The 25,384-nt window shown below is 42.2% G+C and overlaps 3 protein-coding genes across 5 annotated transcripts in view; 1 reads left to right on the top strand and 2 right to left on the bottom strand.

Moving 5' to 3' along the window:
* SLC19A3 (solute carrier family 19 member 3) overlaps positions 1 to 14,463 on the bottom strand; it is a 31,428-nt gene extending 16,965 nt beyond the window's left edge. Inside the window, exons 1-2 of one of the 3 annotated variants that reach the window (XM_061147888.1) lie at positions 2,367 to 2,501; positions 738 to 811 (exon numbers count right to left, since the gene is read on the bottom strand). The gene's annotated coding sequence lies outside the window, so the exon portion shown is untranslated. Of the gene's footprint in view, positions 1 to 737; positions 812 to 2,366; positions 2,502 to 14,345 lie in introns of those variants that run through there. The other 2 variants (XM_061147886.1, XM_061147887.1) reach the window with 2 other exon arrangements.
* A 3,577-nt stretch (positions 14,464 to 18,040) lies between these two features.
* Positions 18,041 to 18,307, bottom strand: LOC133060497 (small cysteine and glycine repeat-containing protein 9-like). The gene has a single exon (XM_061147970.1). The coding sequence runs from the start codon at positions 18,305 to 18,307 to the stop codon at positions 18,041 to 18,043; it is 267 nt and encodes an 88-aa protein (XP_061003953.1).
* Positions 18,308 to 24,493: 6,186 nt separating this feature from the next.
* Positions 24,494 to 24,778, top strand: LOC133060496 (small cysteine and glycine repeat-containing protein 1-like). Its single transcript, XM_061147969.1, has one exon. It carries the CDS (start codon positions 24,494 to 24,496, stop codon positions 24,776 to 24,778), a length of 285 nt encoding a protein of 94 aa, XP_061003952.1.
* The last annotated feature ends 606 nt before the right edge of the window (positions 24,779 to 25,384 follow it).

The raw sequence follows: 25,384 nt of genomic DNA, 5'->3' as shown, positions 1-25,384 counted from the left end.
CCCATCCATCCCTCCTTACTAACTGTTCCATTCATCTTGGAGAGGGTGCTTGACAAGACAACCAGCATCTGAGAAGGGGACTGGCCTAATTTTCACATTATACTCCAGAATCTCACAGCTATCTCAAACAACACAGCAAGAGACTGGTAATTCAAAAGGATCATGAATCTCAGAGCCTCAAATTTCAAAGGGGTTGGGCAGCTGGGAAGTAGATGACATTTGCAAATGGCTTCACTCCCCAAGGCCCAAAGCCTTTGTGAAAATAGAGTTAGGGCCAATATCTGATACATCTTCCAAAAAACTGAAGCTCCCCTTTTAGATTTTTCAACCCTGCCAGGCCAAGCCCCTCACCAGACAGAGGCAAATCAAAAATTTAATCACTGAAAACTGAAACATCTGCATTTTGCTGATAGAGTATAACAACAAATTATGCCTTTTAATCTATTTACTACTAAAACAGAAGAAAATATAATTTTGAGTAAAACATCCAAATCCAAATCTGCTTAAGCAAGGCAAGCTGATGATGGAGGAAGGCCTGGGAAATGACTCCAGGGAATTGCTTAACTACTATTGTTCTGTTGCAAACTCAAGGTTGGAGAGTGGTTTCACCAGTTTCTAGTGAGAGACTGCATTTGAGCTCTGACTTCATCTTATTTAAAATGCATTAATACTTATCGCTACTATATTCCATACAGAAAAACTAATTTCACATAATAAACTCAAGTACCAGAGAGTACCATTTAGAAGAAAACAGATCTTTGTGACCTCAGGGCTGGTAAATATTTCATTGCAATGACAACAAGGATTAAACCTAAAAAGAAAGATAAATGGAATTTTATTAAAAAACCATATTTGCTCTTTTAAGGTTGGATGCATGAGACAAGTGCTCAGGGCTGGTGCACTGGGATGACCCAGAGGGATGGGATGGGGAGGGAGGTGGGAGGGGGGTTCAGGATGGGGAACACATGTACACCCGTGGCTGGTTCATGTCAATGTATGGCAAAAACCACTTATACTGTAAAGCAATTAGCCTCCAACTAATAAAAATAAATGAAAAACAAAAACAAAAACAAACCATATTTGCACTTTTAGAGATACCATTTAGAAACCAGAAAGGAAAATCACAGAAAATGCTTCATAACCACTAGAAGGTCTAAGTACAAAACACTAGCATACCAAATGTTCACAAAGATTTAGTGCAACTGGGTTGAGACAGTTGCTTGGGAGAAAGTGAAATGGTACCAACTCTTTGGAAAACCTTTTGGCAATCTATATAAGAAAGTTCATATGATTCATAACAGTAAAAAAAAAAATGGGAAGCAACTGAAATGTCCATTAAAAGGTGAATGAATAAACAATACTGTATATTTAAGCAACTAATACTGATTAGCAATAGAAAGGAATACTGAATCAGCAATAGAAAGGAATGAATTATTTGCAAAAATTTGGGTGAATATGGAAAACATTATGCTGTTCTAAAGAACCAAGACTCAAAGCCATACAGTTTAATTAATACATATGAAGCCCTAAGACAAACACAACTAATCTGTAGTGATAGAAATTAGGTCAGTAGTTGCATGGGGTAGGAGATGGGGGTGGGGACTAACTGCAGTGGAACACAAGGGAACTTTCTGGAGTGATGAAAAAGCTCCTCATCTTGATCGTAGTGGTGATTATAAACTTAGATTTGTCAGAATCTATTTGCATTTTATGTACATTTTATTATATGCCTCAATAAAGATAATTTTTTAAAAAGGACTGAACCATTAATACATGGACTAAAACAAGTAAATCTCAAATATCATGCTGCCTAAAAAGAATCCGGACACACAAAAACATCTTTATATGATACACCACTGATTAAAATCAGGAGCGGCAGGAGGTGGAACTGTCTGTAAAGGCGCATGAGAGAACTGTCTGTAAAGGCGCATGAGAGAACTTTCTGGGGATAATGAAATATCCTAAATTCTGGTATGTTAGTGTTACATACATGTATGCAATTATAGATACTCAAGCTAAAAATCTATACTTTGTATATTACATGTACATTATACTTCAATTACCAGAAATATATTCCCCACCTTCCACCCTTCCCCCCACCCTCATCAAAGCATTTTACTGTGTATGACTCTCCAAAGCCCTGGAACTTTCCTATTGCTGCAACTACTAAGGTTTTCCCAAATTCTACATTGGAGCAGGACCTCAATTTAATCTGAAAATAGAACAGCATCTTTGAAATTGGGTCTGTCCTAGAATATTAGAATGGAAACAGGGCTCATAAATCAAATCCAGGACAGGCCAACAAACTTTGCAAGTCTGACCACATATAGCATCCTAAAAAATAATACAGATAGAGACAGAGTTACCTGTTCCTTCCGTGCCCTGAACTTATTTCTTCCTAGAACCTAGTCCAATTTCCTGCCTTCAGATCCAACTTCGGCTCCTTCCTGCCACCAGCCGCTGTGAGTCCCTATCACAATGTCCCTTCCTTTCACTGGAGTCTCAAGTCCTCCTCCTTCAGAACTGAGTTGTCAGGAGCAATGGCTTTATATGCAGCAAACCACACCTCCTTCTAATGGTTTCGTACCTTGGAACCCACCCTCTTCCGAAGCCACCCTCTTTGGAATGCCGTTGAATAAGACTGAGATTCAGATTTTTCTCAAACACAGATGATTGAAAGTGAAAGTTACTTGCACAGCTGTATCTGACTCTTTGTCACCCCACGAACTACAGCCTGCCAGTTCCTCTGTCCATGAAATTCCCCAGGCAAGAATACTGGCGTGGGTTGCTATTCCCTTCTGCAACAGATGGTTAGGGAGGTAAACACATCAAAACACTTTCCTCTGAGTAATATTACTAAAGTAATCTAGTTTCTCCAGAATTTTGTCAAAGTGACTTAGAATCACAGGAAACTATGAAGTAGCCTTATTACCCATAACCCAGTCATAATCCTTCAGGTATCTCCCTCCTCCCAAACCAATCAAAACCAAAACTGTGGACTCCTCACTGAAATGAAGCATCCACACAACTTCAAAAGGTAATTAAGTCCAGATATTCAATATGCTTCCCAGGTGGCTCAGATGGTAAAGAATCCTCTTGTCAATGCAGGAGATTCAGGTCTCATCCCTGGGTTGGGATGATCCCCTGGGGAAGGAAATGGCAACCCACTCCAGTATTCTTGCCTTGGAAATACCATGGACAAAGGAGCCTGGCGGACTACAGTCCATAGGGTCCCAAAGAATTGGACATGACTTAGCGACTGAACAACAACAATAACATTCAATATTCAGGCTCGGATAGCTCTGCTTTTGGTCACAACCACAGCAAGAGTAGATACAAGTGACCTTTAAAATATATGCTTCAAGTCTTATTTTATCATATTTGGCACCCCTTTTTTTATTTGCACAAAACATTTGTTGATAAATTGATCATCCCCTCCCAGACTGTTTATTCTCTGTGTGTCTATGGTTAGATAAATCTGGTTTCTGATGTAGCTGGAGGGATATGCCTATCTAACCATCAAACTGGTGGATGATTTTGATAGAAGTTAACTATCACATCTAGTCACTGAAATGTGGTGTGGTAACTAGTCAAAAATATGGAGTGGGTGGAAGTGGAGGGGAAAAGTTGTGTTTCAAGGAAAACCTAGGCATTGTTTGAGCTATTTTACAACTCTGTAGTAACTTGGGCTTCCCTGATGGCTCAGGGGTTTAAGAATCCGCCTGCCAATGCAGGAGACATGGGTTCTTTCCCTGGGTTGGGAAGATCCCTGGAGAAGGAAAAAGCAACCCACTCCAGTATTTTTGCCTGAGAAATCTCATGGACAGAGGAGCCTGGTAGGCTACAGTCCATGGGGTCACAAAGAGTCAGACACAACTGAGCACCGAATTGTAATAACCCACAGGCAATGTGAAAGAACTCTTGTCTGTAGACATGAAAATGAGTTCTATCCAAGGGAGACATAGCCTTTTGCCCCTCTCTTCCATGGAAAACCAGTTTTACCTCCATTTCAACGCTCCTGACCTATAAATGTACCAATTTCATGGATTCTTCTTTGATCTGGTTCTAACAGCTTTAACGGTTTCCTTATTAATGAGTTAATAAAACCTTTACTGCATGCATTTATTTTATATCTGTATGAGTCATGACTGTCTCTTTCTGAAAATTATCTTTTAATACTTGTTAAGTATTTGCTGTGCCTCCAGCCTATGCACATAACCTCTAATTTATTCTTCTGAATTTAAATAATATGGGACTAGTTGTTAAAACTACCAAATCAGCTTTAATATTTTGACATCTCACTACAGACTACCCAGCCTTAAGCTTGTTTATTTAATTTTTCCCCCCTAGGTCTGGGTTTGCTGTGACCAGTGTGGTCCCGTGGAAAGAGACTTTGGAGTCTGAAGCCCATGTTCCTTCTGCCCCCACCCTTGTTTGTAGCATGTACTTAACCTTTCCAAGCTGCCTCTTAAAATGTAGATGATCACATCCACTGCATAAGGTTGCCTCAGGAACTGCTCCATCTGGTTCTTGGCCCCTATGAGGGACTCAATACACCTCCCTTCCCATCGCCCTCATACAGGCAAACATTGTATATCCAACCAGAATGAACACAGCTGGGCCTGCATAGTTCAGACAGTAATTTCAGAAACATACACAGTAGTTAACTTCACCTCAACTGCTAAGGTTGTGTGTGTGTGTGTGTGTGTGTGTGTGTGTGCGCGCGTGTGTGCTTGGTTGCTCTGTTGTGTCTGACTCTCTGTGGCCCCATGGACTATAGCCCACCATGCTGCTCTGTCCATGGAATTTTCCAGGCAAGAATACTGGAGTGGGCTGCCATTTCCTCCTCCAGCAGTTTCCATTTCCTACTCCGGGATGGAACCCACGTCTCTTATGTCTCCCACTAGCTTCCCTGGTGGCTCAGACAGTAAAGAATCCACCTGCAATGTAGGAGACCTGGGTTCAATCCCTGGGTTGGGAAGATGACCTGAAGGAGGACATGGCAACCCATGCCAGGATTCTTGTCTGGAGAATCCCCATGGACATAGGAACCCGGCAGGCTGCAGTCCATGGGGTCACAAAGAGTCGGACACGACTGAGCGACTAAGCGCAGTGTCACCTGGGAAGAGAGCCAAGTCAATTCACCTTTAAATATTTAGGCTTGAATTGCATTTACCATTACCCAAGCTTGAGACACCACTGTTGGTCCATAACCAATGACTGAAAGAAACTAGCAAGATGGCGGAGTAATAGGATGGGGAGACCACTTTCTCTCCTACAAATTCATCAAAAGAACAACTGAACGCTGAGCAAACTTCACAAAACAACTTCTGATCGCTAGCTGAGGACATCCGGCGCCCAGAAAAGCAGCCCATTGTCTTCGAAAGGAGGTAGGACAAAATATAAAAGATAAAAAGAGAGACAAAAGAGCTAGGGACGGAGACCCATCCCGGGAAGGGAGTCTTAATAGAGGAAGTTTCCAAACACCAGGAAACCCTCGCACTGGTGGTTCTAGGGGAAGTTTTCGAATCTCGGAGGGCAACCTAACTGGGAGGAAAAATAATTAAAACCCACAGATTACGTGCCTAATAGCAACTCCCAGCAGAAAAGTACCCCAGACGCCCGCATCTGCCACCAGCAAGTGGGGGCGGAACGGAGAGGAGCAGACGGCATTGCTTAGGATAAGGACTGGGCCTGAGTGCCCTGAGGGCAATCGGAGGGAGCTTTTGTGAGACAGCAACTTAAACTGTGGGATAGCAAAAGAGAGAGAGAAAATTAACCGGCCTGAACACACTGCCGGCCGTTCGCAGAACAAAGGGACTGAGCAAGTCCAGAGGAGCTAGCCGGCTACGGACCGGTCCATCGCCGCTGGAGGCAGGAAGCAGGGCGGGGGGGAAAGGGGCAGACTTGGCCCCAGAGACGGCATCCCCTACCGCACTGCAAACAGGCCTCCAGTTTCTAACCAAAGACTTCCCGAGATTCTGGATGGTCGACATCCGCTGGGAGGGTCGCAGCTAAACACAAGGCGCACGCACCCGACTGGTGTGGGCGGGGACTGAGGCTGGGGCCGCGGAGGGGAGAGGGCGCGCCGCACCCGGGGAGAGTGCGCCCGTCAAGCTCCTGGCTGCCTGAGCCGCTCAGGCGGGGAAGGCACAAAACGAAGGTGAAACCGAGTCCGCACTTTTGTGGAGTACCCGAAAACTGGAACCGCACGCCGTGCAGGGTCCGCTCCACATAGAGCAGCCGGGAGCCTGAGCAGCATAGATGGGGAGAGCACACACCCGGGAGCAGGGCAAACCCAGTGTGGCCGGAACACTGTGAGTGCTCCCCACACACAGCGATATCTGCCTGCAGCGCCCCTTCCTCCCCGCAGCAGGACTGAACTAGCGAACCTGACAAGAGACCACCTCCGCCCGCCTGTGTCAGGGCGGAAATTAGACACTGAAGACACCGGCAAACAGAAGCCAAATAAACAAAGGGAACCGCTTCAGAAGAGATCAGTGCAACAGATTAAAAATCCCTGTAGGTAACACCGATTACACTGGAAGGGGCCTATAGATATCGAGAAGTGTAAGCTGGAACGAGGAGCTATCTGAAACTGAACCGAACCCACACTGACCGCAACAGCTCCAGAGAAATTCCTAGATACATTTTTACCTTTTTTTTTTTTAAATTAAAAAAAATTATTTTTTTCTTTTCTTTTTTATTTCTTCTCTTCTTTTTCTTTTAAAATTCCCTATTACTCCCCCATTACTCCTTAACTTTCATTTTCATATATTTTTATGATTTTTTTAACTAGGAAAAAAAATTTTTTTCTTTTCTTTTATTTTTCTTTCTCTTATTTTCTTTTAAAGTCCTCTATTACTCCTTGACTACTCCTTAATTTTCATTTTCATTTCACTATAACCTTGCCAAAAAAAAAAAAAAAAGAGAAGCCCTATTTTTAAACTAAACTTCATATATATTTCTAAAATTTTTTGTTTTTGTTTTTAATACTGTATTTTTAAGAGTCTAACCTCTACTCTAGATTTTTAATCTTTGTTTTTCAGTACATGATATAAATTGTGAACATTTAAGAATCCAATATTCAGTTCCCATTTTTATTCAGGAGTGTGTTGATTATTCTCTCCCAATCTTGACTCTCCGTTTTCTACCTCAGAACACCTCTATTTCCTCCTTCCCCCTTCTCTTCCCAATCCAATTCTGTGAATCTTTGTGGGTGTCTGGGCTATGGAGAACCGTTTGGGAACAGACAACTGTGTAGATCTGTCTCTGTCCTCTTGAGTCCCCCCTTTTCTCCTCCTGCTCATCTCTATCTCCCTCCACCCTCTCCTCTTTTTCATGTAACTCTGTGAACCTCTCTGGGTATCCCTCATCGTGGAGAATCTTTTCACCATTAACCTAGAAGTTTTATTATCAGTGCTGTATAGTTGGAGAAGTCTTGAGACTACTGGAAGAATAAAACAGAAATCCAGAGGCAGGAGACTTAAGCCCAAAACCTGAGAACACCAGAAAACTCCTGACTACATGGAACATTAAGTAATAAGAGACCATCCAAAAGCCTCCATACCTACACTGAAACCAACCACCACCCAAGAGCCAGTAAGTTTCACAGCAAGACATACCACGCAAATTCTCCAGCAATGCAGGAACATAGCCCTGAGCGTCAACATAGAGGCTGCCCAGAGTCACACCTAACACATAGACCCATCTCAAAATTCACTACTGGACACTCCATTGCACTCCAGAGAGAAGAAATCCAGTTCCACACACCAGAACACTGACGCAAGCTTCCCTAACCAGGAAACCTTGACAAGCCAATCGTCCAACCCCACCCACTGGGTGAAACCTCTGCAATAAAAAGGAACCACAGACCTCCAGAATACAGAAAGCCCACGCCAGACACAGAAATCTAAACAAGATGAAAAGGCAGAGAAATACCCAACAGGTAAAGGAACATGAAAAATGCCCACCAAGTCAAACAAAAAAGTAGGAGGTAGGGAATCTACCTGAAAAAGAATTTATAATAATGATAATAAAAATGATCCAAAATCTTGAAAACAAAATGGAGTTACAGATAAATAGCCTGGAGACAAAGATTGAGAAGATGCAAGGAATGTTTAATAAGGACCTAGAAGAAATAAAAAAGAGTCAATTAAAAATGAATAATGCAATAAATGAGATCAAAAACACTCTGGAGGGAACTAAGAGTAGAATAATGGAGACAGAAGATAGGATAAGTGAGGTAGAAGATAAAATGGTGGAAATAAATGAAGCAGAGAGGAAAAAAGAAAAAAGAATCAAAAGAAATGAGGACAACCTCAGGGACCTCTGGGACAATGTGAAACGCCCCAACATTCGAATCATAGGAGTCCCAGAAGAAGAAGACAAAAAGAAAGGCCATGAGAAAATACTCGAGGAGATAATAGCTGAAAACTTCCCTAAAATGGGGAAGGAAATAGCCACCCAAGTCCAAGAAACCCAGAGAGTCCAAAACAGGATAAACCCAAGGCGAAACACCCCAAGACACATATTAATCAAATTAACAAAGATCAAACACAAAGAACAAATATTAAAAGCAGCAAGGGAGAAACAACAAATAACACACAAAGGGATTCCCATAAGGATAACAGCTGATCTATCAATAGAAACCCTTCAGGCCAGAAGGGAATGGCAGGACATACTTAAAGTAATGAAAGAGAATAACCTACAACCCAGATTACTGTACCCAGCAAGGATCTCATTCAGATATGAAGGAGAATTCAAAAGCTTAACAGACAAGCAAAAGCTGAGAGAATTCAGCACCACCAAACCAGCTCTTCAACAAATGCTAAAGGATCTTCTCTAGACGGGAAATGCAGAAAGGCTGTATAAACGTGAACCCAAAACAACAAAGTAAATGGCAACGGGACCATACCTATCAATAATTACCGTAAATGTAAATGGGCTGAATGCCCGAACCAAAAGACAAAGACTGGTTGAATAGATACAAAAACAAGACCCCTATATATGCTGTCTACAAGAGACCCACCTCAAAAACAAGGGACACATACAGACTAAAAGTGAAGGGCTGGAAAAAAATATTTCACGCAAACGGAGACCAAAAGAAAGCAGGAGTCGTAATATTCATATCAGATAAAATAGACTTTCAAATAAAGGATGTGAAAAGAGACAAAGAAGGACACTACATAATGATCAAAGGATCAATCCAAGAAGAAGATATAACAATGATAAATATATATGCACCCAACATAGGAGCACCTCAATATGTAAGGCAAACGCTAACGAGTATGAAAGAGGAAATTAATAGTAACACAATAATAGTGGGAGACTTTAATACCCCACTCACACCTATGGACAGATCAACTAAACAGAAAATTAACAAGGAAACACAAACTTTAAATGACACAATGGACCAGCTAGACCTAACTGATATCTATAGGACATCTGACCTCAAAACAATCAACTTCACCTTTTTCTCAAGTGCACATGGAGCCTCCTCCAGAATAGATCACATCCTGGGCCATAAATCTGGTCTTGGTAAATTCAAAAAAACTGAAATCATTCCAGTCATCTTTTCTGACCACAGTGCAGTAAGATTAGATCTCAATTACAGGAAAAAAATTATTAACAATTCAAACATATGGAGGCTAAATAACACACTTCTGAATAACCAACAAATCATAGAAGAAATAAAAAAGAAATCAAAATATGTATAGAAATGAATGAAAATGAAAACACAACAACCCAAAACCTATGGGACACTGTAAAAGCAGTGCTAAGGGGAAGGTTCATAGCATTACAGGCTTACCTCAAGAAACAAGAAAAAAGTCAAATAAATAACCTAACTCTACACCTAAAGCAACTAGAGAAGGAAGAAATGAAGAACCCCAGGGTTAGTAGAAGGAAAGAAATCTTAAAAATTAGGGCAGAAATAAATGCAAAAGAAACTAAAGAGACCATAGCAAAAATCAACAAAGCTAAAAGCTGGTTTTTTGGAAAAAAATAAACAACATTGACAAACCATTAGCAAGCCTCATTAAGAAACAAAGGGAGAAGAACCAAATTAACAAAATTAGAAATGAAAATGGAGAGATCACAACAGACAACACTGAAATACAAAGGATCATAAGAGACTACTACCAGCAGCTCTATACCAATAAAATGGACAACTTGGAAGAAATGGACAAATTCTTAGAAAAGTATAACTTTCCAAAACTGAACCAGGAAGAAATAGAAGATCTTAACAGACCCATCACAAGCAAAGAAATTGAAACTGTAATCAGAAATCTTCCAGCAAACAAAAGCCCAGGACCAGATGGCTTCACAGCTGAATTCTACCAAAAATTTAGAGAAGAGCTAACACCTATCTTACTCAAACTCTTCCAGAAAATTGCAGAAGAAGGTAAACTTCCAAACTCATTCTATGAGGCCACCATCACCCTAATTCCAAAACCAGACAAAGATGCCACAAAAAAAGAAAACTACAGGCCAATATCACTGATGAACATAGATGCAAAAATCCTTAACAAAATTCTAGCAAACAGAATCCAACAACATATTATAAAAAAATCATACACCATGACCAAGTGTATCCCAGGAATGCAAGGATTCTTTAATATCCGCAAATCAATCAATGTAATACACCACATTAACAAGTTGAAAGATAAAAACCATATGATTATCTCAATAGATGCAGAGAAAGCCTTTGACAAAATTCAACACCCATTTATGATTAAAACTCTCCAGAAAGCAGGAATAGAAGGAACATACCTCAACATAATAAAAGCTGTATATGACAAACCCACAGCAAGCATTACTCTCAATGGTGAAAAATTGAAAGCATTTCCCCTGAAATCAGGAACAAGACAAGGATGCCCACTCTCACCACTACTATTCAACATAGTTTTGGAAGTTTTGGCCACAGCAATCAGAGCAGAAAAAGAAGTAAAAGGAATCCAGATAGGAAAAGAAGAAGTGAAACTCTCGCTGTTTGCAGATGACATGATCCTCTACATAGAAAACCTTAAAGACTCTACCAGAAAATTACTAGAACTAATCAGCGAATATAGTAAAGTTGCAAGATATAAAATTAACACACAGAAATCCCTTGTATTCCTATACACTAACAATGAGAAAACAGAAAGAGAAATTAAGGAAACAATACCATTTACCATTGCAACAAAAAGAATAAAATACTTAGGAGTATATCTACCTAAAGAAACAAAAGACCTATACATAGAAAACTATAAAACACTGATGAAAGAAATCAAAGAAGACACAAACAGATGGAGAAACATACCGTGTTCATGGATTGGAAGAATCAATATTGTCAAAATGGCTATTCTACCCGAAGCAATCTATAGATTCAATGCAATCCCTATCAAGCTACCAATGGCATTTTTCACAGAACTAGAACAAATAATTTCACAATTTGTATGGAAATACAAAAAACCTCGAATAGCCAAAGTAATCTTGAGAAAGAAGAATGGAACTGGAGGAATCAACCTGTCTGACTTCAGACTATACTACAAAGCCACAGTCATCAAGACAGTATGGTACTGGCACAAAGACGGAAATATAGATCAATGGAACAGAATAGAGAGCCCAGAGATAAATCCACGAACCTATGGACACCTTATCTTCGAAAAGACAACCTCTTTAACAAGTGGTGCTGGGAAAACTGGTCAACCACTTGTAAAAGAATGAAACTAGAACACTTTCTAACACCATACACAAAAATAAACTCAAAATGGATTAAAGATCTAAATGTAAGACCAGAAACTATGAAACTCCTAGAGGAGAACATAGGCAAAACACTCTCCGACATAAATCATAGCAGGATCCTCTATGACCCACCTCCCAGAATATTGGAAATAAAAGCAAAAATAAAGAAATGGGATCTAATGAAATTTAAAAGCTTTTGCACAACAAAGGAAACTATAAGCAAGGTGAAAAGACAGCCCTCAGAATGGGAGAAAATAATAGCAAACGAAACAACAGACAAAGGATTAATCTTAAAAATATACAAGCAACTCCTGCAGCTCAATTCCAGAAAAATAAATTACCCAATCAAAAAATGGGCCAAAGAACTAAACAGACATTTCTCCAAAGAAGACATACAGATGGCTAACAAACACATGAAAAGATGCTCAACATCACTCATTATCAGAGAAATGCATATCAAAACCACAATGAGGTACCATTACATGCCAGTCAGGATGTCTGCTATCCAAAAGTCTACAAGCAATAAATGCTGGAGAGGGTGTGGAGAAAAGGGAACCCTCTTACACTGTTGGTGGGAATGCAAACTAGTACAGCCGCTATGGAGAACAGTGTGGAGATTTCTTAAAAAACTGGAAATAGAACTGCCATATGACCCAGCAATCCCACTTCTGGGCATACACAATGAGGAAACCAGATCTGAAAGAGACACATGCACCCCAATGTTCATCTCAGCACTGTTTATAATAGCCAGGACATGGAAGCAACCTAGATGCCCATCAGCAGACGAATGGATAAGGAAGCTGTGGTACATATACACCATGGAATATTACTCAGCCATTAAACAGAATTCATTTGAATCAGTTCTAATGAGATGGATGAAACTGGAGCCCATTATACAGAGTGAAGTAAGCCAGAAAGACAAAGACCATTACAGTATACTAACACATATATATGGAATTTAGAAAGATGGTAACGATAACCCTATATGCAAAACAGAAAAAGAGACACAGATGTACAGAACAGACTTTTGGACTCTGTGGGAGAAGGCGAGGGTGGGATATTTCGAGAGAACAGCATCGAAACATGTATATTATCTAGGGTGAAACAGATCACCAGCCCAGGCTGGATGCATGAGACAAGTGCTCGGACCTGGTGCACTGGGAAGACCCAGAGGGATTGGGTAGAGAGAGAGGTGGGAGGGGGGATCGGGATGGGGAATACATGTAAATCCATGGCTGATTCATGTCAATGTATGGCAAAAACCACTACAATATTGTAAAGAAATTAGCCTCCAACTAATAAAAATAAATGAGAAAAAAAAAAAAAGAAACTAGTATTTTTGTCCATTTCAGCTACCACTAAGATAGTCTGAAGAAAAACATACCAGCAGACTTCCCAGCTATCATGGCTTCAGTTATAGACCACCCCAATAAAGCAAATATTGCAATAAGGAGTCACTGGAGCTTTTTGCTTTCCCAGAACATGTAAAAGTTTATGTTGAAACTATATTGTAGTCTATTAAGCATGCAATAGCATTATGTCTAAAAAAACCCATGTTCATACCTTGATTTAAAAATACTTCGGTGTGAAAAAATGTTAACGATCATGCGAGCCTTCAGCAAATGGTGGGAGTAACAGCAAAACCCACAGACCATCGTGACAAATACAATAATAATTTAAAAAGTTAGAAATACTGCAAAAATTACCAAAAGGTGACAGACACAGAAGGAAACAAATGCTGTTTTAACTATTGTGCAGACAGACTTGGTTTAAGAGGTGAGGTTGCCTCAAACCTTCAGTTTGTATAAAAAACTCAACAAAGGCAAGTATGTCTGTATCTGTTATGTTTACCGGCCTTTAAAATCTGTATCTTAATGAAACACACCTTCTACCTCAGGAGACTCTGATGTCTGCAGACGGAAAACTCTTCTGTGTATTTTTATAAAATATTATTTCCATTACCCTTGAAAAATTTTAAGCACTCCACAAGCTCAAACGTTTTGCATATTTACCGCGGCAACAAGGTCTTGACGAGTAATTGTTATACACGTTATTTGATGAATTTGGTATCCTTTCCAGAAGTATCATTGTAAGGTATGCGTTGCGTTATTTGTTAACTTCAATCAGAGTCTATTTGTTAACTTCAATCAGAGTCGTCTCAACAGGGTCCCAGATTTCCTAACTTCAAAGTTTCCGTTTTTCCCCTCGCTAGGACCTCTTCGACATTCTTGGAGGACGATTCAGAATTGTGCTTTAAGATTTCTTTACAGTTAAAAATCTGTGACCATGGATGTAACCATGGGGAATGCTGGCCCTGTATCAGAATTCTGGTTTTATGTAATCTGTTTTTTCCAGATGGTTGAGAGTAACAATTCTAGCCAAACTTACTTGCGCGCGCCTCAGCACTGTGTTTGGCAGGACTGTGGATCCCAGGGGAGCCGCAGCAGGAAGGAGCTGGCAGCCCGCCAAGGGCTGGGGAGGCGGGTAACCCAGGCCAGTCTGAACTCGCCCGCGGCAGCGCAGGTGCCCACCCCCTCACGCTCCCAACGGTGGGGGAGGGGATACAGGATGAAGGTGTCTGTTTCATCAGTTAATTTACCTCCCAGAGACATCCTTACCTACAGGAGGGGATTTCTGCTCACCAACTCGCTCACAGCCTGGGTTATCAAGCTCGGGGGACCAGCACCCTCGCCAGTCCAGTCCAGTGAACCAGCCTCTAAAGGTAGCGTGGCGCCGTGGGCGGGACCGGGACCGGGCTGGGGCGGGGCCGTGGGAGGGGCGGAGGCTGAGCCGGTCCTACTAGGAGTCGGAAGCCCCGCCCCAAAGTTTTGCAAATGCTCTTCACAAGCTTCCAGAACCTTTAAACTGGAGGCGGGAATCCGCGGTTTGTGGGCAAACACCTCTGTATGCAGAAAGACCAACTGGAAGTAGTGTATCCATACCCGTTAATACCCAGTGTGACAGCGCAAGAGACGCTGGGAGCAGTGACAATCATCTGCTTATCAATATGACATTTCGTGTAAATCTGCAAGGAGATCAAGCTAGTCAATCTGGAAGGAAATCAGCCCTGAATAGTCAATGGAAAGACTGATGGACCTGACGCTCCAATACTTTGGCCACCTGATGTGAAGAGCCAACTCATTGGAAAAGACCCTCATGCTAGGAAAGATTGAAGGCAAAGGAGAAGAGGGCGACAGAGGATGAGATGGTTAGATAGCATTACCCACTCAATGGACATGAATTTGAGCAAACTCCGGGAGTTGGTGATGCACAGGGAGGCCTGGTGTGCCCACAGCCCATGGGGTTGCAAAGAGTCAGACACGACTGAGCGACTGAACTGAACTGCCATACAGTAGCCATAAGTATACATATGTCCACTGTCTCTTGAATTTTGATATTGTTTTTAAAGGTGGTAGGTGGAGTGGCTTTCTGGTGCTTTGAGAATTTTCTAAAACAAATAGCTCATTTATTAAATACTGTTTACGAAGCATAGTGTGAGTAGTGTATAGTGTGAAAGTTGCTCAGTCATATCCAACTCTTTGCAACCCCATGGACTATACAGTCCATGGAATTCTCCAGGCCAGGGTACTAGAGTAGGTAGCCTTTCCCTTCTCCAGTGGATCTTCCCAACCCAGGGATCAAACTCAGGTCTCCCGTATTGCAGGTGGATTCTTTACCAGTTGAGCCACAGGGAAGCCCAAGAATACTGGAGTGGGTAGGCTATCCCTTCTCCAGTGGATCTTCCTGACCTAGGGATTGAATTGGGGTCTCCTGCATTGCAGGTGGATTCTTTACCAACTAAGCTATCAGGGAAGCCCAGATTTTTTTTAAAAAAAGCATTATGAAATTCTCATTTGTTAAAGTGGATTTTTAAAAATATATTTTCTGTATCTGCTGCTGGAAACAGAAAACTCTCCCCAAAGATGAACACTGCTTGGTTCTGAAGGCTGGTAGTGAAAACAGAATTGATTAAAGGTCTCTCCAGGTGTCTTGGGTCACTGTACTATAGGTTTGGGTTTTCTATTCTCATCCTCCTGTGATTTTTTTAAGAAGTCTGCCTATAAGTTAGCAAGATGCTCCTAGGAAGTGGCAAAGAATAAATTGCAGGGCCCTCCCAGGGAAAACTGAAGTTTTCTTAGAGGTGAGGGTGTCATGTTTTCCTCTACATGATTTGCCGAGAGACCACTTTGCTTTGGATCCTGAGAAGTTTATTGCCGCATTCCTCTGATAGCTGCTAGCCATAGTCTAAGTCAGAGAGAGATGATGAGGAATCCATTTGTTCCCAGAAATGTGAACATATTTGCTGAGGAGATGACGTGGGGATTCCGGTCTGGATGACCTGGTGATGGGAGGGGTGTGGAGGAGGGCATAGATGACAAGGGATGAGCCATATGTTAACAGTTGTTTTCTTGGGTGGTGGTGGTTAGGCATTTCTTGTACTCTTCTCCACGTTTGTGTATGTTTGACATTTTCATGACTAAACCCTTTTTGAAAAATCATCTCTTCATAACAAAGCTATTTATTGAGTACATACTATGTACCAGGGGCTATTCTAGGTGCCAGAAATAGGTCAGTGAACAAAAGAGTGAGAATCTTTGCTTTGTACCTTCTAAGTGGGTGTGGGTGAGGCCGAGGGAATGACAAAGGATAAGCATGGTAAACTCATGGGTTATATGGTATGTTAGAAAGTGTTGAGTACTATGGGAAAGAAAAAAGAGTAGAGACCAGATGAAGGTGTAAAACAATGGAGAAGAAGATGAAGGTTTGAGCCTTGGGTACCAATGTTGGGAATGGAGCTGCAGAGAAGGTTGAAGAGGAAGGAGAAAAGAAAAAGGGGGGGGGGGTTTGTTATTAGGGACGAGGAACTGGTCAGCTGGGAGGCTGGGTGAAACGCCTTGTGAAAAGTACAATCAACTACTTCTTTGGTTGGCTTATCCACGAAATGAATTGAGTGTCTCTTACATTGGTACTCAGCACAGTGGCTGCAGTTATGTGCCCCCAAAATCTATTTGAATTGCTGATGTAGGATCCATCCTGGAGAAAAGTGACCAGACAAAGAAAACTGAAATAGAAAGCTATATTGTAATTGACTCTCCGTTTTCCAATGTGATGTCTACTCCTTGAAGGCAAAGGATTGTTTAGCCTCAGACCTCTAGTACTTGGCTGAATATCTAGCCTAATACAGCCTGTGCTTGCTGAATGAATGAGTGAGTAAGAAACACATGGAGCGAGGGAGTGAAGCTGTGACCTTTGAGGACTGGTGCAGTCAACTCTTAAAGCCAAAACTCAATTGCAGACACAGATGTCACAACAGCATCTGTAGGAGAGCCTAGGAACTCCCCTCAATGATACTGACAACCAAAGGTTGGGGATTTCCCCCAAATTTCTATCTTTATTATCAAACCAGATATAGGATAGTAGAGAACTAATCATCCATTAACTGAAACTTATCCCAATCTTTGAGTATCACCTTTTGTCTTTTGTGTTCTTTGGTCACCCATGGGTAGGTATCCATCTCATAGAACAGAGAGACACATTAGAATAAAGAAAGATCACTTTTAATCAAGAAAGAGTTCCTTTTTTTTTTTTAAACGATACAGAAACAGAGGAAAAGTTAGTAAATGGACAATAGAAAAGAATAAAAAGTCCATCAAATGTAATGTTTTCTAAAGAAATGAATTATTACCTATCTTTATTTTATTTTGTTATATTTATAATATAAGTAGATTTTTGACATGAGTGGCTGTGTTCCCAAGCACTAATGATAATAAATGCTCATCTTTCATCTTTTTCTTTTTTCCCAAGTGGAGACAAGAATACAAAGGTGAGAGAAAATAGATACCTCCGTATGCTGAGTTCTGAAGATACAGGGAGAAGAAATTAATGTCATCATGATACCACACTAAAGGGAAAGAACAAGCCCTGAAACCTCAGAGTAAAGGGGCAGAACCAGCAGTTACAAAGCAACCAGGTACCTGGGACAGGAGGCAGTGGGCGGGAGAGATGGAGGGAAAAAGAAAAGTCAAAGTATTAGTCACTCAATCATGTCCGACTCTTTGTGACCCTATCCCATGGACTGTAGCCCACCAGGCTCCTCTGTCCATGGAATTCTCCAGACAAGAATACAGGGGTGGGTTGCCATTCCTTTCTCCAGGGGATCTTCCTGACCCAGAGATTGAACCTGGGTCTGTTGCGTTGCAGGCAGATTATTTACCATCAGAGCCATGAGCGAAGTCCAAGGAGAAGTCTTACCAAACGCTGTGAGCTGTGCCCCCAACATCTCTTACCCTGGGAAGCAGAGCTTACCAGCCACTCAGTGGCAGCACTGCTTGTGGCAGCAGCACTTCTGCTGGCAGCAGCCCTTCCCACACGAGTTGCAGCTGCAGGTGCGGCGGTGGCAGCAGACCACGGGGACGCTGCAGCAGCCCCCGCAGCAGCCGTAGCAGCAGGGGCAGCAGCTGGTGCAGCAGCCCACCCGGTAGCATCTGCAGCTGTTGCAGCCGCCGCAGCCCCCGCCGCAGCCGCCGCCGCAGCCGCCGCCGCAGCCCCCGCCGCAACTTCCACAACCACAGCAGCCCATGGTGTCGGTAGAGAGGACTCAGGAGAGGTGAGGAGCGAGACTCAGGAGGAGAGGGAGGTCTGATGCCCTTTGTCTCAGGGGCCCTCCCTTAAATACCATCGTCAGGGCTTAACTCAGAGCAAGTGGCCACTTCCTTTGTTATGGTTCCCATCAGCTTCCTCCGGAGACTTTCACAAGACGCCGAGGCTGTTTCCTCGTGAAACGTCGCTGACCTCATCCAACTGCTTATTTTAGCATTGGCTGCTTCCTCAGGTTATGCTTCTAATAAAACAGCATGCTTCTAAAATGTTAAATTTTGTTTTCGTAAGTGCAAGTCCTACCCTCCCGTGAGTCTCATTTGATGAACACTTAACCTGTTTTCTGGGCATTGGGATCACTCGCTCAGCACCCAGTGAAGTTCTTTCCCTCAGTTTCAGAGGGAAATCCTTCAGCAGATATTCTTTGCTGAACCCCAGACAAGGTGGAATTCCACATGTGGAAGCAAAGCACCCCAATTTGTCTCTCTTTGCAGGTCATAAGGTTCTGAAGCTAAAAACCCAAATGAATCTTTTCACTGATTTGAAGATTTACTTTTGTCCTTATCTTGAGAGTAGGTGAACTATGGGCCAGCTGCTTGGCAAAGGGATGGCTCTGGGGTAGGCGGCCTTGTGATGATGGATTTCAAAGTGAATGTCCCATGCTGGTTTATCTCTGTCTCTTTTCTCCAGTACTGAGGGTAAGGGCCAAAGAAGCCAAGAACCCCAACCTCCAACTGAGTTCATGTCCCCCAGGAAACCACAGTCTCTCTGTGAATCAGTTTCCTTAGTTTAGGTTAAATCATGTCTATTTTTTTTTTTTTTTTTTTTTTTTGAACTAGACTGTATTGTTAAGAGTAGGTTTAGATTTAGGTTCATAGTAAAATTGTGCTGAGGGTACAGAGGTTTCCCATATGCTCCCTGCCCCCCTACACGTACAGTCATCAGCATCCCACACCAGAGAGCTACAGTTGTTGCAACCTATGAACCTACACTGAAAAGTCATTATCACCCAAGGTTCATAATTTATGTTAAGGTTGAATTCTTGTCTTGTATATCCTATGAGTTTCCATAAGTATCGGGTTGCCCAAAAGTTCATTTAGGTTCTTCCATTACATCTTATGGAAAAGCCCAAACAAACTTACAGGCAAACTCAATGTAATGATGGGTAGCCACCATCATAGTATCATATAGAGCAAACTGTTCTTAAAAAAAGAGCTCTAAAAACTGCTCTACCTGTTCCTCCCTCCTTCCCCACTAAACCCTGCCTAGAAAGTCTTCTAGTTGGAATAATTTGACCCACATATATTTGCGTTGCCAGGTCTGAAAAAAATCACACATTTATCAAAACGACCAGTTAATGAGGTTTGTGTAAATATAAGAAACTTACTTTGCACACCATGTTAGCTTTTATCCTTAGCTTTCTTAGAAGAAAGGGACTAACCACATGTCAGGGACTTTATTGTGTTTATTCTCAGCATAGTCCTACAAGGCAGATTCATTAGCAGTTCTGGTTCAAAGGGGTCCAAGGATTTGCTCAGGGTAACACTTGGGGTCTGAGTGGGGCTCCAACTCAATTATGCCTCGTTCTGCACACAGCGGAGGGACTTCTATGTCTCTTCGATTCTAAGATCTGCTTTGTTTCCTCAGAACCTACTGCTGTGACTTTCGGGCTAACTTTTTGCTTTCAATTATGACTTTGAGATCCAACATCAATGGCAGTGATTATAATGATTTCCTATTATATTCAACATATTTTGTATAGAACAATGATTAGTTGGTACTGTGTTCCTCTGCAGAGAAGCCCACAATGGATCACATATGCTCAGTGACCCATCACTTCTTAAGAAGCACTTATGTCTCACTGCCACTCAGGTACCCTCTGCAAATGCCACCATATATTGCAAAGCCTGGAGGAATGGGGATTAAGCTTGCTTTCACAGTCAAGCTTAATTCCTTGGTCACATTTTTATATTTGAAAAGATACCATGATCGATCATTTTAAGAAATCATCTTCTAAGAAGGGAATCTCACCATCTCTATTTTCCTCACTTGTGGCCTCTGGGAAGATTTCTGGTCTTATTCAAAACTCAACTGGAGCATCTTCTGTCCACCATCATTGCCCAGAGATCATCACTCACTTCTTTTGAACTTTCTTTATTTCTTTCTTGATGTCTTCACATTCAGATAATAACCTTTTGTGTTCTTGACCAGATTGTGAACTTTTCAAAGTCTGGTATTGTGTCTGGTATTTTCATCCTTGTATCAGGAACACAGAAGTGAAACGATAAAGGGCCAGTTGAAGAGTGATGAAGAAGTTGCAATGGATTGAATGTTTCTGTCCCCCCAAAATTCATATCCTGAAATCCTAACTCCAATGTGATGTTAATAGGAGGCCTTTGGGAAGTGATTAGGTCATGAGGATGGAGCCCTCATGAATGAGATTAGTGCCCTTTTAAAAGGGACCACTGAGATCTCTCTCACCCTCTTTCCACCATGTAAGGATACAACTGGAAGCTGGGTGTCTGCAACCTAGAAGAGGGTTCTCATTAGAACCTCACACTGCTGGCCCTCTGATCTCAGACTTCCAGTCTCCAGAACAATGAGAAATAAATTCCTACTGTTAATAAGCCACTCTGGTATTTTGTTATAGTGGCTCAAACTGAGATGATGTTAAATCCAGTTTAAACAACTTGGGTTAAAGTTAAACTTTAATTTGGGTTAAAGGACCACCATGGAGGCTTCCAAACAGAAGCCAAGAAGAAGGCTATGGCTGGCTACCCAGCCTATAGGCGACATAAATTGGGGTGGGGGGATGAGCTGTGGGAGGAGCATGGAGCAGAGTGTGTCCCTTGCATTCATTCTCCCAGTTCTGTTTTTATGCCCCTTTTCCTTATCATCTTTCTCTTCTCCACAACCTAGGTCTTTTGGAAGCCCTTTGAGTTCCCTGGGGTACTCAATATTATAGAAAAGACCGTCTCCCCAGGCCCCTTCCTCAGGTCTCCTGTCTTTTCAGTAATGTCTGTGGCAGCCAGGAGTCAGCAGGCAAACCCCACTTCCAACAATTGCCCTTCCCCTCACCAAGCATCACTTGTGTTTCTTTGTGTTCCTTTTTTCACTTCCTACAGGGGTGCGAGATAGAATGTTGGCTTATAATTGACTAGCAACACCATGTGGACCTTGTCTGGCATTTTTGCTTGTGTATGTGTGTGTTTTAGTCTTTCTACTCCACTTTTAGAAAGGGGAGGCAGGATTTTGTTTTGTTGGCATCAGTAGAATTTCCTGTGGTGTTCTTCCTGTTACTGCCTGCCTTCTTGTGACATTTAGCACAAAAGAAGCTACATGAAAATGTGAATCAATTTACTCTAGCAAGCATTTTCTGAGCATTGCTGCTCTTAAGTATGGCAGCAGGGAGAAGTAAGACTGGACGAGGCCTCTCCTGTCCTCTTTCACCAGCCACCTCAGGTGCTTAGCCCCTTCAGAATCACATGCCCAAGAGATTCTCTCCAGAATTTAAGAGGAAAGAAGAATTTCACCCCAAATCCTTTTGCTGTTTCTAAACTTGCATCATTGTCCACAACAGCTTGGCATGGATTATCCCTATTACATTTCTGTGTGTGCTCAGTTGCTAAATCACACCCAACTCTTGTGACCCCATAGACTGTAGCCTGCCAGGTTCTTCTGTCCATGGAAAATTCCATGAATACTAGAGTGGGTTGCCATTTCCTACTTCAGGGGATCTTGCCAACCCAAGGATTGAACCCGCGTCTCTTGCACTGGCAGGCAGATTCTTTACTACTGGATCCACTTCTATAGGGCACTAGATCTCAATGGGAGGCAATTTTGTACCTCCCCTCCCAGGGCACTTGACAATATTTGGAGACATCTTTGGTTGTCACAACTGAGGAAGAAGTTGTCATAACTAGTGGGTTGAGGCCAGAGATTCTGCTCCATATTCTGCATAGGACTCCCTTCACAGCAAGGAAACGTCTGGCTCAAAATGTCAGTAGTGCCAAGACTGAGATAGTGTTTTATCTTTCCAAAGCATCTCCCCATCTAGTATTTCACAACAGCATAATTGCCTGAGACTTGCTTGAAAGAAAACTGTCCTTCAGTTAGTTAATAAACCTGGGCAGAGTTCTTGGGGTGGACCAAGTTCTGTGCTGGGAGATATAAATGGAAATTTTGTGTGACTATTTGATCTGTGATTTAGAATAGGAAGTAAGACTGGGTGATAGGGTCACATGAAATGTGCCACAGGGGAGGTGTCAGTCAATTACCAGGACATCTTGAATATTATTAACAAAATATATGTACATACACAGTTAAAATAATTCTAAGTTGCCCTCTCTCATCCCACCTCACCCTCTAGGCCACTCTGCAAAGGCAATATTGCCATCTTGCAATCTTTTCTGGGAGCTGCCTCCCCCCACCCCCAACATTTCTTTTCTATTTTTAAAAACTATTTACTTATATGAGTGTGCTTGGTCTTAATTGCATCACATGAGATCTTTGATCTTCATTGCAGCATGTGGGATCTAGTTCCTGGACCAAGAATTGAACACTGGGCCCTCTGCATTGGGAGTGTGAAGTCCTAGAAACTGGACCACCAGGAAAACCTTCATATTTTTTATTAATTCCTTGAATGACTATTTCTTGATAGCCATTGTTAGTTTTGTTAAAACAAGGATTGAACTCTTTTATGTCACTCCTAATGTATTAATATTTATATCACTATTTTTAGTAAAATCTGTAACTGATGATAAAATTATTACAATATAACTATGACTCATCACAGAATAAAAATTATATACCCTGATTGTATTTCCTTTATGTACAAGCTTTCATTTTTCTGGATGGGCTTCCTTGATAGCTCAGTTGTAGCTCAGCTGGTAAAGAATCAGCCTGCAATCTGGGAGACCTGGGTTCAATCCCTGGATTGGGAAGATATCCTGGAGAAGGGAAAGGCTGCCCACTCCATTATTCTGGCCTGGAGAATTCCATGGACTATATAGTCCATGGGGTCGCAAAGAGTCAGACATGACTGAGTGACTTTCACTTTTCATTTTTCTGGAGTATCTGTCCTTTTAATTTTTTTGGTTTTTGTATAGTTTCTCTTCATCTCTCTGCCACTGGGCCATATGATTTTGCATATAAGATTTTCCTCTTAGATATCAATCAATAAAAATTCTTCTAGCACCCAAATTCATTTTTCATCCTGGTATCAATAAAAATTCTTCAAACACCTAAATTCATTTTTCATTCTAGCTAGGAAACGCTTTCTTATTTTATGTATGTATTTGTTTTTTGACGTGGATCAGTTTTTAAGTCTTTATTGACTTTGTTACATATCGCTTCTCTTTGATTTTTGTTGTTGCTGTTGTTGTTTTTGCCAAAGGCATGTGGAACTTTAGCTCCCTGACCAGGAATCAGATGCTCACCCCCTGCACTGGAAGGCGAAGTCTTAACAACTAGACTATCAGGGAAGTCCAAGCTTTCTTATTTTAATTGCAATAGGAATTTTTCCAGAAAAAAGTAAGCCATTGACAAGGTTTATTCATGCTTTCTAAGCCAGCACACAACGTGCAACCTACTACATAACGGAACACAGTGGCCATCCTTAAACCATGTGGTGAGGACCTTCCATTCCCCAGTAAAGAGGCTCTGGTGAGGGGACTGGGGCTGCTATTGCACTTGGCAGTGACTTTTGAGGCTGCGACCGCTTTCATTTCTCCAATCGTTTGTAAGAGGACTTCTGGGCTGTACACAGAAATAGCCTCCTGGCAGTGTTCATTTGCTGCTCAGATGACATTTCAAGCACAGCATGTTGTGTTATGTGGGACTTCCTTGTGTGGCCGTGACTGGTCACAGCACCCCCTTTTCCAGGGCTCCCGGGGGCCCTCACTGGAATGTTTAGGGTATTTGACTTAGAAAAACAAACATCATCTAATACATCTTGCTGACATTCCTAAAAAGGGTACTAATTAATATATTATGACGTTCTTCCATCACTCTGGAGCCAAATAGCAACAAGGAAGTGGTCATGTGTCTTCCCTCTCCTGTCCCCAGGGCTGGTATATAAGGGTCCCCTCCAGCAGAAGGTGGCATCAGACCTCCCTCACCTCCTGAGTCTCGCTCCTCTCACCTCTCCTGAGTCCTCTCTACCGACACCATGGGCTGCTGTGGTTGTGGAAGTTGCGGTGGCTGCGGCGGGGGCTGCGGCGGGGGCTGCGGCGGGGGCTGCGGCGGCGGCTGCAACAGCTGCAGATGCTACCGGGTGGGCTGCTGCACCAGCTGCTGCCCCTGCTGCTACGGCTGCTGCGGGGGCTGCTGCAGCGTCCCCGTGGTCTGCTGCCACCGCCACACCTGCAGCTGCAACTCGTGTGGGAAGGGCTGTTGCCAGCAGAAGTGCTGCTGCCAGCAGAAGTGCTGCTGCCACAAGCAGTGCTGCCACTAGGCTGCCAGTCTGGCCTCTGGGAAGCTGCTGCTGGAAACTGTCTTGTGGGTAAGACTTTCTTTCTTTCTGCCAGTCCTTCCTGATTTGAATGTCATGTAGGTGACCTGAGACGAATTCTCAGGCTGAGGAGATTATTTCATATCCTCTGGTCACTGAGATACTGCCTCCAAATGAAAAACACCAATGCAGTCTTTCTCCATCCATCACCAAAGTATGAACCCCACAAAATGGAGTGATGATTTTTAATGCTATGCTTTCTCGAAGTTTTACTGTTGAAATGTTTGGTTTATCTCCTTCTCCTTCTTTCTGTGGTTTCTGCATTCTCTATCTCTGCTACTATTTTCTGATTCTGTAAACCGTAGACAATTCTTTTCCTAATAAACCATAAAACTGGCATTCAAAAATGTGTCACTATCTCCTCTTATTTCCTTGTTTGAATGTGTCTCATGCAAAGATGCAATTAAACCCACTGAAGTGAGTAAGACCCCTTGATGTTTTCTGAGATGAATTTAGAGTAATTAATGAATAATCTGTCCCTAATAAGTTTTCATGTGATGGTAAAAATTTGGTGGTTGTGGCTCATATATACAGTGGAATGTTACTCAG

Source organism: Dama dama, chromosome 8 (assembly GCF_033118175.1).
Source record: "Dama dama isolate Ldn47 chromosome 8, ASM3311817v1, whole genome shotgun sequence".
In the NCBI taxonomy this organism is placed as follows: Eukaryota; Metazoa; Chordata; class Mammalia; order Artiodactyla; family Cervidae; genus Dama; species Dama dama.
Note: the sequence above shows the minus strand (reverse complement) of the source record. Positions and strands in the feature narration are given on the sequence as shown.

Bases quoted from the DNA above. Each gene is read 5' to 3' on its own strand.
- LOC133060497 (XM_061147970.1), bottom strand. From the start codon at position 18,307: ATGGGCTGCTGTGGTTGTGGAAGTTGCGGCGGGGGCTGCGGCGGCGGC.
- LOC133060496 (XM_061147969.1), top strand. From the start codon at position 24,494: ATGGGCTGCTGTGGTTGTGGAAGTTGCGGTGGCTGCGGCGGGGGCTGC.